A 13,915-nucleotide genomic window follows, 5' to 3' on the forward strand; every position below is an offset into this window, starting at 1 on the left:
CTGCTGTTTACGGTCAATTAAACTGCTCCATTGCGGTAAAGTAAAGTATTTGTGTAGCTCTGAGGTTAAACAAATTGTAGGAATGGCTACTTCAAAGTTTAATCAGGGGAGGACTCTGATGTCCCCCCATTTGGCTGACTGTTAAACACTGTATGCTTGGTGTGTTTCTCATAGCTAGATGTGTCCTGTATGTCTGTTGGAATCATCCACTTAGAGGTTGACTTGCACACATTTTGCAAAGGGGATTCCTCACTTTTGCCTCACCTCTGTTTGTAAGTCATCACAGTAAATGGATGCGCTCTATAATTCATTAAAGCAAGGCACATGCAATAGTCTACCTTCTGTGCTAAAACAAAGGGAATACAAAACACCCCTGAATGCACAGTTTTTGCCGAATTGTTTGTTTCCACCTCGAAAACAATTCACACTGTAATGATAACAATGGAAGGGGGCCCAATTTAGAGAGAACACCCAAAGCCAGTGTTAAAGTAATACCAATAAAGCAGTGGGAGAACAGGCCATAACATACAAACTTTGATTTGGTGAGAGTCGAGGGGCAGACACTTAAGGATTGACATACGTTACACTCATGGCGTTTTTTGGTGCTCATCATGGCTTTTACTACTCTACTCTTCAAGGACCAAAACAAAAATAAATTAAAGACAGAAATGGGACTGCCTGAGGTTTTATGTGACCTTGTTGGTGTTATAGTTTTACAAGCGAGTGCTGTATAAAACTTGTCAGACGACCAAAGATTCCTCACAGCAGCTGTGAGGTGTGATACGCTGTTGTGGTTGTTATTGATATTATGCACAGTGGTGACTAGGGGTGGGAACTGCAGTGTAAGTCATGATATGAAACTATCACAATAAGTTGCATGACAACGGTGGCAGTGTTTCTCACAGAATTTGAATCAATGTGTGGCGGTAGCTGATGACAGGAAGGGGGTCTCCCTGTGTCCCTTTGTATCATTCTGTGGTTTGTGGGTCCGTGAGCGCAGTGCAAAGCGAAAGTCCTCAAGTTTTTTTTCTTTTCTTCTCATCAGCAGCAGTTTGAGGGGTGTCATGGTTGCAGAGTTGATCAGATGAATTGATAAATGAGAGGAGCCACAGCTGCAGAGGCAAGTACAAGCAAACCTTTAGGCCCAATGCAACAAACTGCTCCAAAAATACAAAATCAATATGTAGCGACAGATGTAATTCTGCAATACTTGATGCATTGCTAGACAGTCATTTGTGATACATCACAATATCTAACTAACTGAAGAAAGAAAAAACACCCCTAAGAAGGCAAAAATGAGTGATTATGTATTTATTCACTGCATTGTGGTGTCACTTTCACAGATTTTAACAACATAGATAAAAAAAATGACAAAAAAGTGCATAGAATTTATGCTTAGTGCCTCTAACATACACACCTACACACACACCCTGTATTTGTTGTAGGCTGACTGACAGATGTGCTAGCATTAGCCATTTTTCCCATGATAATATCAGGATAGCGATGAACCTGGTGGCTATGCGTGTTCATCGTGTTTACTGTGTTCATGGACCCGTTCTTGCATATCACGTCGCCTTTCGATTTTGTTTGTCCCATCTGTGTTGTAAAAGCCGAGATGATGGGGTGCCTCTCTGATTCGTTTTCCCCCGCTGTTCGTATCATTCCCCATTTCCTCATCTGAGTTTCCTCTGCATCGCAAGCTGTTTAACTTCTGTTCACTTCACCCTCATTCATTTGTTAAGTGCCACCATGAGAAGTCATAGAGTGGCAACTCTGGTTCCAGTGTGGTTCCAGGCAATGTGTTGCAAGGCGAAGTAATACAGTATATTCCTGCATGGATATTTTGTCCCACCCCTAGTGGTGACTGTGGGGACGCCGCTCAGTCACAGTGATTTGGAGCTGTGCATCAGGAGGAACAGGACAAGGCTATAAAGCTGGTCTGGACTCTCTAAAGCCTCCCTACATAAATCAAGAGTACTGTTCCAGAGCTGATTCTCTAGTCATCACATTAAGCTTCATTAAGGACAAACAGTAACAGCTCATTATGTTGGTCACTATAATGGCCGATGCAATGGTCATTATGTTGATTTCATTACAGTTTGCATTCCCATTTCAATTAACCATCAAGTGTGCTGAGACTGACTTTTGCTGTGAAATGAGTGCACACAAACACAGCGTCAAGTGAGAGTGATATGAGTTTAAGCTTTAATTTACACAGTTTTCCCTCTCAGTAGTAGCGGAAAAGACAAAGTGGGATGTCTTTGGAAATCATTCATATAAATGTGTTTCCTTTAAACTTGACTGATGGTCTGATTTACCCAAAATACTTGTGTTTAATGAAAATGACTGTGCCAATCTTCCAGCATGTTTGCCTGTTTGTGTGAGGTTTTATGAATAGACATCAAATTCTCATGTTATATTTGTTAACGCATTTCCCCATCTTGCCATACAGTGTACCATATGATCAACTAAACTTATCTTAATACATAAACAACATCAAACTCATAACATATGCGAGATTGGGGGGGTATTTAATCAAATATTATAAATGCTTATGCAAAAGAATGTGATATTGGAGATCTATCAAGCTTGAGCAAAGATGGGGGATTGTATCTACAGACTGTGATTATGTAGACGTAAATAGATCAAGCAGTTGAAATACAAACAAGCCAGTGTGGCCAGCATGCCTGTGAAATCCAGCACCAACTGAGATGTTGAAATTCTAACAAAGTCTTTTCTGCTCACAGGTTTATGTGAACATGTCTGTCTGTCACCTGTTACTGTGGAAACCAACTCTACCTTATAATTGGGGGAGCCTGAAGTTGTTTCAGCCATTGAGACTTAGCCCACATTTTCTTTTGAATTTCCCAGGTTGCAATGCTGCACCTGTCTCGGCTGTTGCAGTGATGATCCCACCTTGAAATCTGAAGGACGGAAAGACAAGTCAGGAAAAAGGAATATACTGAAATCATCCATTCTCAAAAACTCCTCTGTGCCAGGAGCTCATGCCATGGCCAGGAAAAGTGTTTCTCGGACAAGTAGTTTCCTGTGACGGCTCTACACGACACATATGACATCTGCTTCTCCCATGTTACCTCAACGGACCACGATGATGATTTGGCTGCTGCTATCTCTGTCCTTTTGGGTGGCATCTAATCAAGCTGACTCTGCGCAGTCTGAACGGCGAGTTGTAGCACACATGTCTGGTGACATCATCATTGGAGCGTTGTTCTCTGTCCATCATCAGCCTCCTGCTGACAAGGTAATTTTGTGTCTGTGTATGTCTGCAGGATGGTTTGTGTGTTGTAGACATAGGAATTCAGTTTTTGCGAGTGTAAATCTTGTGTAATGTAATGTGTAATTGTGCTGAGTTTTAAATGAGGCACTTTGGAAATGTTAGAGAAATTAAGACAGAAAATAGGTAAAATTATGGTGAGAAAAAATATTGGAGATGAGTTTTGATGTTAGTCTGCTTATTAAGACCCAAAGAACAATGGGTACCTCTTTGTGTCCATAAACGTTCAACCTCCATTAGCTTCTCCAGGAACCTGCAATCACCCACTGACATTTAAGCTTTTCCCCCATCTCATTATAGGTAATTGCAAACAGGGAAAAAATAACACTTTGAACATGGCAGCCATGTGAACATAATAGAGCAAAGAACTCCTGCACACTGTCTTCTACATTTGCAACAGTCAAAAAAATTATTGGTAAAAATTTTTTAGATGCAAAGACCTTCATCCGCTTATTTTACAAGACAGAGGGAGAGACCATCTTAAAGGTCCAGTGTAAGATTTAAGAGCATCTATTTGCAGAAAATGTATGCAATATTCAGAACTGTCAGTGCTTTTATTGTGGCTCAGAGGAAGAGCAGGTCGTCAAGTAATCAGAAGATTGGCGGTGGGATCCCCAGCTCCTCCAGCCAGCATGTCAAAGTATCCTTGGGAAAGATACTGAACCTCAAATTGCTCCCAATGGCTGTTCCGTCAGTGTGCGAGTGCGAGTGAATGGTTATTGAGTAGCAGGTTGCAGCTTGTATGGTAGCCTCGGCCACCAATGTGTGAATAGGTGAATGTTACATGTAGTGTTAAAGCACTTTGAGACGAGAAAAGTGCTATACAAGTGTAATCATACATAATAATCACATCACGGCACCATAGGCCTACTATGTAAATAGACAACATCATATACAAAATACACATTAAAGGTAGCATAAATGTACATAATTATAATGAAACCACTTAACTATAAAACCAATATTAATCCAGCAGTGAAGCACCCGTGTGTGAAAAGCACAAGTTACAAAAAAATGTGCCTTACTGTTTATTCACTCTGGTTAAAATATGAAAATGTTTCTCAATAATTACTGCCATCAACAGTAATGACAACATTTAGACAGTGTTATCTAAACGCCAATTCAATTAGACTTGATCTGATGTCTTCTTTCACCCTGCCTGCACAGGTACATGAGCGCAAGTGTGGCGCAGTGCGAGAGCAGTATGGCATCCAGAGGGTGGAGGCCATGATGCACACACTGGACCGCATCAACACCGACCCGCACATCCTTCCCAACATCTCCCTTGGCTGTGAGATCCGGGACTCCTGTTGGCACTCTGCTGTGGCTCTGGAGCAGAGCATTGAGTTCATACGGGACTCGCTTGTCTCCTCCGATGAGGCCGAGGAGTGGGGTGGAGGAGGAGCCTGGGGTGGGGGAGGAGGTGGAGGAGCGACGATGAAGTGCGCGGACCCCTCTGCCACTCCGATGCGGGGGAAAAAACCCATTGTGGGTTTAATTGGACCGGGGTCGAGCTCAGTGGCCATCCAAGTCCAGAACCTTCTACAGCTGTTCAACATACCACAGATTGCCTACTCTGCCACCAGTATGGACCTCAGCGATAAGGTGAGACCATGTGCTTGCAGACAAATTTCTACATCACTCTAATTGATTCCCTCTTGCATTTATGGGCCTACGTTGTACAGACGTAGGCCCATAAATGCAAGAGGGAATCAATTAGAGAGATGATGTATTACTGCTACTTTAATGTAACTTTAATGTAATTGTGTAGAATTACCCATTACCGAACTGAATGCTCTAGATGCTCCTGGATAACTCTTGTCATTGATTTTATTTCCATTGTTTCAGAGCCTTTATAAGTACTTTATGCGGGTGGTGCCTTCAGATGCCCAGCAGGCAAGAGCTATGGTGGACATTGTCAAGAGATACAACTGGAGCTACGTGTCTGCGATACACACTGAAGGTACAACCACCCACACACTCTGTCTCTGACTTTTAAACTCCTCTTCCAAACTCAGACATGCACACACAGACTCTTGTCTTTTCCTTTTTCGTGTTCTCTCATCCTCTCTCTGCCTCTGACTCATTATACTGCATTCTTGACTCCTCATTACATTTATTTACCTGGATCTTATCCAGAGTGGCTTAAAATAAATGGACCAGTTAGTCCAAATAGAAAGTCCTTGATTGCTCTCAAATATCCAATTGTGAAGACAATTGTGATGCCTTACAGATTGTAACTTTTTGAATAATAAGAGCAAAGGAGAAAAAGCAGAAAAGTTTTTGTAGGAGTGTTTTCAGCGCCAGAACAAGAAGAAAAAGGAAGTCAAGGTAGAGAGGAATCTAGAAGACGAGGGTTGTAGCAAACATGCAACAAAGCCGAAGGAAGTATTTTTTTAAGAGATGAGTTTTCAGGTCACTGAAGTAAATATAATTTTAAAAATGAATCATTGTAGTCGGGATGAAGACAGCTAGAAGCCAAGAAATTGATGAAGCAGTAGTATCCAAAAACAGCAGTGTGGATCAGCAGGTGATTGCTTGAGGATAAGGAAGTGAATGGAGTTACAAGAACAGGTGGTTGCTACACTGCCAGAAATAAACATCTGGGCATAACGGAGGGAGATGGACATTATGCCAAAGAGCATGTCAAAAAAAAAAAAAATAGAGCATCAGATGCCACTGAAGTCAGAGTTTAAAGTATGTTAAATCCCCAATGATGAATAACAAGAGAGAAACACATGGAGACCTGCAGGAGGATTGGACACATGATTGATTTTAGCATTATTATGTATTTGATATAGGCGTGGAGATTTACTGTACACACTGACTTACTCACTCACTCTGAAGGTGGTGGTGAGTTGAGTCAGTTGGACGTCTGGGAGATAGTGTGACAGCTACAGGAACTGGAGGACAATGCAGTTACACTGTCTGTGTGTGTGCATGTGTCCACCGAGAGATGGCTTGTTGAACCTGAAAGTGTGATAAAGAGCGATAAACACGCGCATACACACACACACACACACACACACACGCGCACGCTGAGGACTCGATCCTGGCCTCTGGCATTGCCTGAGGGCTTTACAACAGTATTTGAGGTATGAAGGGCAAGTGTGTGTGTGTGTGTGTGTGTATGTATGTGTATTAACTAGGGATGGGTACTGAGAACCAGCACTAAATTGGTACAGGTTCCTCACACGTCAGTACAGAAATACCAGTGAGCTCCTGGACAAACGGTGCTGCTATTGGTATTTATGTACAGTAGCATGAATTCATTCTAACATAGCGGGCATTTTCAAATTCCTAACAGTGCCCTCATGATGACAAAGCTGCCGGCGTCATGTGATTACATTTGACATTACATAACAGAATGTTTAAATTCTGTGGTCTCCACTCGTCATAGCTAACAAATGATCAATCTGGGCTAACATTAGGAACCTTTCTTCTTTATCTGTTGCTGTTCGCTTCCGAGGAGCTCAAGGACTTAAATTCTTTGGTCATTTGTAATACTGGTCAAATTTTGGGAAGTGAAGCAGTTGAATGTTTCCACCTTTTTATGCCATGTCTTTATTTTTTGCACCACTTTATGGGTAAAAAGAGTATTACTAAGAGTCCGTATTGATAAGCAATACGACATAGGGTCCAGATATTTTTTTCCATCGGCCACTGTAGTTCACCTACATGCCTGCCACACTTCTGCAACCTCACCACTAGATCCCGCTAAACCCTACACACAAGACCTTTCGTTAAACCTTGCAGAATTATATTACCATTTATTCTAATTCTTCCAATTTAAAATGTGATTTCTCTGCAGATCTGTTGCAAATCTGTCTACATTTACGTAAATGATGACAGACACCTCACCCTGCATATCTGTAACAGTATGTGACATTTATTTTTGTCTCCTCACGAGACCGATCTATATGAGCGTGTGTGTGTGTGTGCGAGCTTGCTGGTGTGCTGCTATTAATCTTAGACAGGGAGCGTGTACGTGTAAAGGCATTTGTGTTTGAGAGAGTGCTTGTGGCTGTGTGTGCAAATGTGTGTGTTTGTCAGGAAAGTATCGGTCCTTGTATTTCCTCAGACAAGCGTGTTTGACCTTGGAACTGGTCCTCGAGGTCGACTGCTGCCTTCTCAAACACAATCAGTCTCAAACACGGAGAGAGGGAGGGTGGCAGAGTGGAGACTGAAAGAATTAGGAAGGGATAGGAAAGAGAGAGAGAGAGCGATAAGGAAGAGAGGAAAGGGATAGGGAGGGGATTGGAGGAATGAAGGGAGAAGACAAGAAGAAGGGGGTAGAGGGAGGGGAAGGCTGGGAGGAAGATGAGGGAGGAGGGGACGAAATGAAGGGTTTATGGAGGGAAAGGAAGAAAAAATATCGGGGATGTGGGACAGAAGGGGAGGAAGACAGAATAGGGAGAGCAATGATAATAGTGCCAGAAAGCCGCCATAGATAAGAGAGCATACAGGAGCTGCAGATTCAGAAAAGGGGGGTGGGAGGGTACTCATTAATTCTCTGCATTAACATTTTGCATCTGGAGGCAAGAGACGATAGAAATTGATATGCAAGAAACTGAATAATACATGTAGTATCAGCACAGTAATTATATTGGCGTAATGAAATAATGTTATTGGAGAGTATCGTGAGTATTGGGGACATCGTATCTATCATACATGGCAGAATATATGTATGTAATGTGTGGATTTTACAACTGTTTCTGGGCCATTTGTAATGAAAAGAGGTCTCTCTGGGCCATGGCGGGCACCAGGAGTTTTAGTCTCCAGTGCTAAGCAGGAGCTTCACCAATATGTGGGGTGCTAAGAAAAGACTCAGTTTTCATTACTTTAGAGTCATTTTCCAAGGAAGTCCTCATTTTATCAATGAAAGCAGATATGGCACACAGCACGCTCAGTATAAATGTAGTTTTTAACTGAATTTGGCCAACGAATATTCAGCAAAATAGCTTTAAGCCTTGTTTAAGTGACCAAGGCAATGACAAAAATGTCTGTCATGTGCAAAAGTGAAAGACTTCAGCATCTGTATGTCCCTGCTGGATAGATGTTCTCTTAATAAAACTGGGCTGTACAGTAGAAAGACACAAACATTTTTTAAATTGGTGCTACATGACCAGAGAAAACGACTGTGGCATTCATGTTTGCTCAAGAGCGAGAAAACCTACAACTACCAGAATGCACTGCACCACACCTAACCAGTAAACACTCTCGCACTAGTGTGTAACGTAATGCAAACTTGTCCGTTTGGCACAGTTGCAGCTGGCTGGTAACACACAAACTTGTAGTACAGTTAAATGGTAAGCTAAAACATGTTACCGAAAACATCTGATGCTAGAAATAAGTGATGCGGACTTTGGTCAGAGTTTGAGGAAGAGAGGGGGGCAGTTCTGTCTCTTGGTCCACTTCTATACTCTTTGTGTCCATGGTGGTGGCATTGGTGGAGGGTAATATGACAACAGAGTGCCGAAGTCACGCCCCTTCCAGTAGAGCTCATTGGAACTTAGATCGGAAAAAATATGAATGGCAGTGAATGGGGAGAGCAATATTATCTTTTGTTCCCGTTTGAGTTGCGACATGAAATCTAAATATGTTGTTAATGAATTTAAAACATACATTTTAAGGTCAAGAAAGTCATACTTTGTGGTAAAACTGTTGAGATATAAGCTTTTTAATTAGAAAGACTCAAGAGTACACAGGAGGAGGTCGCGTATGTGATGTCATAGCTTTTGCTTGCTTCCTGCAGCTTGGCCTCCCCCGCTGAAATTCCACTGTTTTATGATTAATCGATTTATGATTGAAGATGTCTGTGTGTTTTGTGCCAGGTTGCAGTCACTCCAAGCTGCAGGAAGTGAGCGAAAGCTATGACGTCACATACGCGACCTCCTCCTGTGTAGTTTTTCAAATTACGTTTTTTCAAAAGCTTATATCTATCAACAGTTTTACCACAAAGTATGACTTTTTTAAATTCATTAACGACATATTTGGATTTCATGTCGCAACTCAAACGGGACCAAAAGATAATATTTCTCTCCTCATTCACTGCCATTCATATTTTTTCCAATCTACGGTCCCATGAGCTTCACCGGAAGGGGCGTGACTTCGGCACTCTATGCACTAGTGTGTAACTAGCAACTGAGTTCTAGCAACTGAGGGGAGCAGGGAGATGTAGGCACTGGTTAAATGGAAGGAAGTTTACCACAGTTCATTTACACATACTACCCACATTGTTATGATACAAAGCTGGTTAAAAATCTGCGAACTGTCCCTTTTAATGCAACACAAGACATCCAAAATGCATGCATTCCAAATAATCTAATCATAATTCTCTTGATCAGAAAATGCTCCATTGCTTACATAACGTAGCGTAACGTGTGCGAGCACTAGAGTCACGAACTGGAATTTCCAACTTTGATACAATTCCGGGAAATTCAGTTTTTGATATTGATATTCAATCCCATTTTGATTCTAAGGGAAAAAAATTATATTGAGGGCATACAAGGGAAATTGTTTATTAAAAGATAAATTTAACAAGGCTATTACATGATGATGACAACTTGTAGCAGAGAACAGCAGAGTGACTGTAGTAAACAATACAATAATTAAAGGTTTTTTTTACATCAGTACAAATATTCAGAATAATATTATTCTTGTGGTCGTGCACATGTTCAAAGCCTCTTAGATCGTCACACGTTCAGAATACAATAATGTGCAAATAAAAGGCAAAACAAAGCATCCATCCATCCATTTTCATCCGCTTATCTGGGGCTGGGTCGCAGGGGCAGCAGGCCAAGCAAAGCAGCCCAGACATCCCTCTCCCCGGCAACACATTCAAGCTCCTCCTGGGGGACCCCAAGGCGTGCCCAGGCTAGACGAGATATGTAATCCCTCCAGCGTGTTCTGGGTCTGCCCCTGAGGCCTCCTACCAGTGGGACATGCCTGGAACACCTCCAGCGGGAGGCGCCCAGGAGGCATCCTGATCAGATGCCCGAGCCACCTCAACTGACCCCTTTTGACGCGAAGGAGCAGCGGCTCTACTCCGAGCTCCCTCCAGATGTCCGAGCTCCTCACCCTATCTCTAAGGCTGAGCCCAGCCACCCCACAGAGGAAACTCATTTCCACCGCTTGTATCCGCGATCTCCGGGACTTTGTGCAAAACAAAAAAGTGCTGCAAAAGCCTACATGCAGTCAGAGTGGCTGAGATAAAAGGGGGGCACCGCAGTGGTGTGTGTGTGTGTGTGTGTGTGTGTGTGTCAAAGTGAGAAAGTAGTATCAATAGCATCCATACAGCGGAAAATGTGTATTGCAACTGTTGCAGATATACAGAATCGATATATATTGACACACACATCATTAGGCGCTCATTTATACTCATGTTAGATAAGTATATGGACGTGGACGGAGCCTTCTCTGCAATCATTTTGTCCATCTTTGTGCTAGTTTTTTGAAAGCTTACACATGTGGACAAAACAGAGCAGTACCACCAGAGATCATGGGGGCAGTGTAGTGTAGTTCAAGCCTCACAGACCACCACCATCTACAATGCTGTGCCTGTGAAAAGGTAAACTGTTATGGCCTCCTCCACCGTTGCCTCGTTTGTTGTTGTGTGAAACATTTGACTCTGCCCTCCAGTGTCATCTATTGGCTTTGTCTGTGCTATCATAAAGGAGGCATGCAAATACGAGGACAGTGACGTTTACAGCGCTTGAAATGGACGTATCTATTTTTGTGCATAAAGGGGGTATGAATGAGCTCATAAGTTACACATGCAGCATGGGTACGCAGCCAGGGATCGGATTAAGAACAGAATGGCTGGTTAACTTTTAAATATTTCTTTATTTAACAATTAAAAAAAATACTAAAATGGTTGGGAGGGCTAATCATCAGTTCCATTTCTCATGTTTGCAGCATGATTTTACTTTCAAATCTTAACTACCACAAAAATCCGATGTGAGATGAAAACAAATTTGACAAATGAGACACAAAGGGTAGATCGATGGATAGTCATTATGCAGTGCAACATAGCAACTCAGATGACCTGTGTTATATAACATGGGATTAAAACCTTGGAAATAATACTAAAAACAGGAACAAGGGAATTAAACGGTCAGTTGCATAGATCATGTGTACAGGCATATACAAAATAATACATGAGCTTGAAACATGAATATGAATTTTCAGTAAGCTGAGGTCTGCGGGACTCACAGAAAAGAGAACCACTGAAGCCAATGCTTTATCAGACAGAGGAGGTGTAGAGTCTAACAATTCCTGGAATAAAGTCTTTGTCGAGCACCTTGGGGAGACCAGTCTGTAACTGAAGGTGCTCAACTGCTTCACTAGGCGCTGTGAAGAGGAAGGGCGGTGTTGTCCATTCTTCGTAGTCAGCATCTTTCTTTAATCCACCATCACTTACATTACTGCACATATGTGTACAGTCCTACTGTATAGAAAATAAGTGTGCATATTCAGTACAGTATTGATCGCAGTCTGACGTATAAAACAAACTCATCATTAAAAACACACATCGTTGCAATTGGCTGTCAGTGTTCATTTAGTATTTATCTGAAGAGAATCATTATTATCCTCCACCGTTTGACTCTTTCTCTACCTCCGTCTCCCTCATTCCCCTCCGTGTCACCCCTCTTGGTTCAATTCAGTTCAGCTCAATGGGTTTTATTGACATGAAATTTGACATGTGTCACCCAAGCACGCTCCAACAGAAATTGATCAGTCTCTCAATAAATCAAGATGTCAGCCTTCTCTCCACCTCTTCCTCTTTTATCTTTCTCCCCAATTGTCTTTCTCACTTTTTTAATTTGTTTCTCCTTTTTGTCTTTATGCACTCCCATCTCCTCCACCTCCGATTCTCTCTGCCTTTCTTTTCCCACCATCCCTCTCCCTCCCCGTCTCTGTAGCAAGACATGCCCTGCTCCTATTTAACTGTCATGGCCTTGGCAAAATTGAGGAAGATGAAACTGTGATGGGTTGGGGAAGCACACTGTAGAGAAAGGTATGATAAATGGGGAAGAGGAGAATGGCTGAATATGCTCACATTTTTATCGTCTTCTCTGGCAGTGTTGCCTAAGGGTGAAGATTCAAAGTGGGTCATGGGCCAGTTTCTGGTGGGTCCCCATATAACAAGAGCTCTTCAGTGTTTTTAATGAGCCTGGGTCACAGAACTACATCTACTCAAATTGGCTCGGGCTCAGATTGCAGAACTCATGTTCTGGGAATCCATTTAATGGCTTCTGTTAAGATAGATAGATGGTTTGCCAGCCATTCTGCTGCCCGGGCTCTATCCACGATATGTATGAGGGAGTATTAAATAGAGATTTCCTATTGGCACAGATGTTCGTAAGTCATTAAGGGGGGAAATGTCTAAGCTGTTGCCGTGTTAAAACTGGTTAAAAGCATTTACTGGAGAATATATGTGCAGGGCAGTTGTTTATTATAGTAGTAATCACCCACATCTGTACAGGATATATGAGCACATGGATGCATCAGTGTAAATGATGTGCACTGATTGTATGTACGTGTGTTTGTAAGAGATAAGATGAGAACAGTTTCACAAACATAGTATATTGCAAGAGCCAGAGTTTGCTCAGTAAAGCATACTGGAGTTGGTTATGCTTTTAAAACTGCAGATATTCATCTCGTCTGCAGCCTGGAGCTATTTCCATTGCAAAAAATAGGATAACAGACGTGCACATATTATCTGAAATTCATGAGGATGTATCCAACAGCTAACTGTTATGAATAAGAATCTAAGAGTCATAATGGCTACTGACCCCTTGAGGTCTTTCAGATTTTTTTTTCTCTCCTATTCACTCTTAATTAGTGGCTTGAACTGAGCAACTAACTGGCACTACAACCCTGCAGGATGACTTGCAGGCCTAGAAAGAGAAAAAAAAGTGGATACATATGTTGGAATAGACTAATTTGTGATTGTGACTGCATCATCTAAGAGCTTATATAAGCTCCACTGAGACTGCTCACGACTTACCAGACTAGGGAAGTGCAGGCTGAATGTTTCCTGTCCCATCTCTAAGCTACAGAATAGATTCCCATCATTCACTGAGTGAGTAATGGCATTAAAGAAATACTTCACTTTGTAAATCAATTAGTCATGATGTGAATTACCTACCCTTAAATTTGTGAGGAAACCTTTGTTTTTCTTGCATGCCTTCAGGAAAAACAACAAAGATACTGATTGATTGGGGCCCGAGTTTAACAACAGCATAACTAATTTAGTCTAATTTATCCACTCGTATGCTCAGCACTTCCCAAACACATGCATTTACGCTGACATCTCTTGCTAAACCTGGCTCCAAATTAATCCACAAATTAATCTGTTTGTTGCTTTCAGTGGAGGCATGCCAACGTTTCTTCATGAATTCAACGTAATATGACATAACGAATTGATTTGCAAAGGGTCATTTTGTGTTTTGATCATTATGTTATTGTCTGTATTTTATTTATGAAGGACAGAAAATTTATCTGTAACTTTTATGATCATCGATAGATTTTTGAAGTTGTTTTTTCTTGCAAAAAAGACAAAAACACATATTGGTGCCAGACCCTCAGCTGTGAGGATTACCTGGTTTTCTGTGT

The 13,915-nt window shown here is 41.8% G+C and overlaps 1 protein-coding gene across 2 annotated transcripts in view; it reads left to right on the forward strand.

Moving 5' to 3' along the window:
- grm5b (glutamate receptor, metabotropic 5b) overlaps positions 1-13,915 on the forward strand; it is a 96,716-nt gene that overhangs the window by 4,859 nt on the left and 77,942 nt on the right. For both annotated transcript variants that reach the window (XM_049577267.1, XM_049577266.1), the window contains exons 2-4: positions 2,872-3,262; positions 4,463-4,900; positions 5,144-5,258. In XM_049577267.1, coding sequence (XP_049433224.1) covers positions 3,071-3,262; positions 4,463-4,900; positions 5,144-5,258 — 745 coding nt within the window. In that variant the 5' untranslated portion in view covers positions 2,872-3,070. The remainder of the gene's footprint in view (positions 1-2,871; positions 3,263-4,462; positions 4,901-5,143; positions 5,259-13,915) is intronic.

This window comes from Epinephelus fuscoguttatus, linkage group LG5 (assembly GCF_011397635.1).
Source record: "Epinephelus fuscoguttatus linkage group LG5, E.fuscoguttatus.final_Chr_v1".
NCBI lineage: Eukaryota > Metazoa > Chordata > Actinopteri > Perciformes > Serranidae > Epinephelus > Epinephelus fuscoguttatus.